This window comes from Cyprinodon variegatus, unplaced genomic scaffold (genome assembly GCF_000732505.1).
Source record: "Cyprinodon variegatus isolate N-32 unplaced genomic scaffold, C_variegatus-1.0 Scaffold294, whole genome shotgun sequence".
Classification (NCBI taxonomy): Eukaryota; Metazoa; Chordata; class Actinopteri; order Cyprinodontiformes; family Cyprinodontidae; genus Cyprinodon; species Cyprinodon variegatus.
The window spans coordinates 598,913-600,650 of NW_015150747.1; the positions used below are offsets into that span (position 1 = coordinate 598,913).

Below are 1,738 nucleotides of genomic sequence, written 5' to 3' on the forward strand. Positions count from 1 at the left end.
GTTAGCAAGATGCTTCCAACAAATCGGGCACAACCAGACTTGCTTGCGGACCTTCCGCCACAACAACCTCGCCTCCTTGATAAACCAATCCCATTCCCTTTATTCACTCGTATAAAAGTCGGCCACCACTCGGAAGAATTCGGAAACGGTTGGAACGGCCGCTTCCCTACGAATTTCAACTTTGGCAGAATATTAACGTTTGGAATGAATGCAACAGTCAAGGTGGTACGATGATGTTCTGGGGCTGATCTGTTGCCTCAGAAGCTGGATTACATCAGCTCATGATCTTAAGCAGACCAGGAAGTCCACATCTGGATGAAGGTTTTGGAGTGGCCTAGTCCAAGTCCAAACCTAAATCTGTTAAGTTGCTCTGGTACGACATGAAAACCCTCTTGTGATTGGAAATGGGACCAACACCACCCAAGCAGAGCTGCTTGTCCAACCTTCCAAATGTCAGCAGCACCTCAGATCTGCTGTGGAAGCTCCCACCTTCCCTGGATCTACCCTCAAGGTCCATCAAGAAAACAACAAAAGAAGAAGAAGAATGGGACAAAATTATCCCATAATTACGTTAAAAAAAAAAAAAAAAAAGGTTCCTCCAGAACATGAAGTTCTACAGAACGTCCTGCTTTAAGGCTGATCCCAAAGCACCAGAGACAAACGGCCCCACCTTCCTGTCCAGAGGAAAATGTCTCCGGGACTCTGTGACCCTCGGCGACCTTCACGGCCACGGCTCGGCAGATCGCTCCAATCTTCCGCTCCAGGGAGCGCACACCTGCCTCCCGGGTGTACCTGTCGGAGCAGAGACGGAATAATGGGAAAAACTTTAATGAAAATGAAATAAAAGCTGACAGGGGGCGCTGTTAACACCTACAGGAGCAGAGAAAAGCTGTAGAAGAAGAAAGAAAACCCTGTAGGTACTTTAGAAAGAATCGGAACAGAACCTTTTTGGTTGTTATGGTTACGTCAGAATAATCTTCCAGGTAAATAAAGATGAGATAACAACCAATTTCCTCCTCTATGGGCAGACCGAGCTGTAGCATCAGGACTTGCTAAAAACAAGTCTAAACCATCCTAGAGAGCAGCAGAGCGGTTCCTATCCTAGACCCGGTTCTGGTACCTGCTGATCACGTCCTTGGTGGTCTCCTGAGGGATGTTCAGCTGCTGGGGGGTCAGTCCGTGCTGCTCCAGCTGGTTTGGGATCAGGTGACGGTGAGCGATCTCCAGCTTCTCCTCCTGTGTGTATCCTGAAGGTCAAAGATGGTGGATGTTCAGGGCAAACAACTCTAGGGCTGCGTCTCAATTCTCAAGTACGCAGCCTGCGAATTGAGACGCAGCCATGGTTACTGATTTGGAAAAGACGGCTATTTAGGTCTAATTCAGATGTTCAAACTGATCAACTATGGTGATCCTGGTTATGATTAAACAACTAACCAACCATTAGTTATAAGTTAATGAGCAGAGGTGTCAAGTAATGAAGAAAAAATACTTTGTTACTGTACTTTAGTAAACGTTTTAGGTATCTATACTTAACTCCATTACTTATTATTACTTCATTACTTTTTCTTTCTACTTCTGATTTCTATTCCTTACATTTTTAACCTCTCAAAACCCACCGGGTCGCCGGTGACCCTTTTTAAAGCATTTACAAGCATTTGAAATGTCTTAAAGGTCACCCATCCATCCATCCATCCATCCATCCATCCATCCATCCATCCATCCATCCATCCATCCATCC

At 45.6% G+C, this 1,738-nt stretch overlaps 1 protein-coding gene across 1 annotated transcript in view; it reads right to left on the reverse strand.

Moving 5' to 3' along the window:
• lonp2 (lon peptidase 2, peroxisomal) overlaps nt 1–1,738 on the reverse strand; it is a 55,858-nt gene that overhangs the window by 3,047 nt on the left and 51,073 nt on the right. Inside the window, exons 12-13 of the mRNA XM_015383787.1 lie at nt 1,121–1,247; nt 671–792 (exon numbers count right to left, since the gene is read on the reverse strand). Of these exons, the coding sequence (XP_015239273.1) occupies nt 671–792; nt 1,121–1,247 (249 nt within the window). The remainder of the gene's footprint in view (nt 1–670; nt 793–1,120; nt 1,248–1,738) is intronic.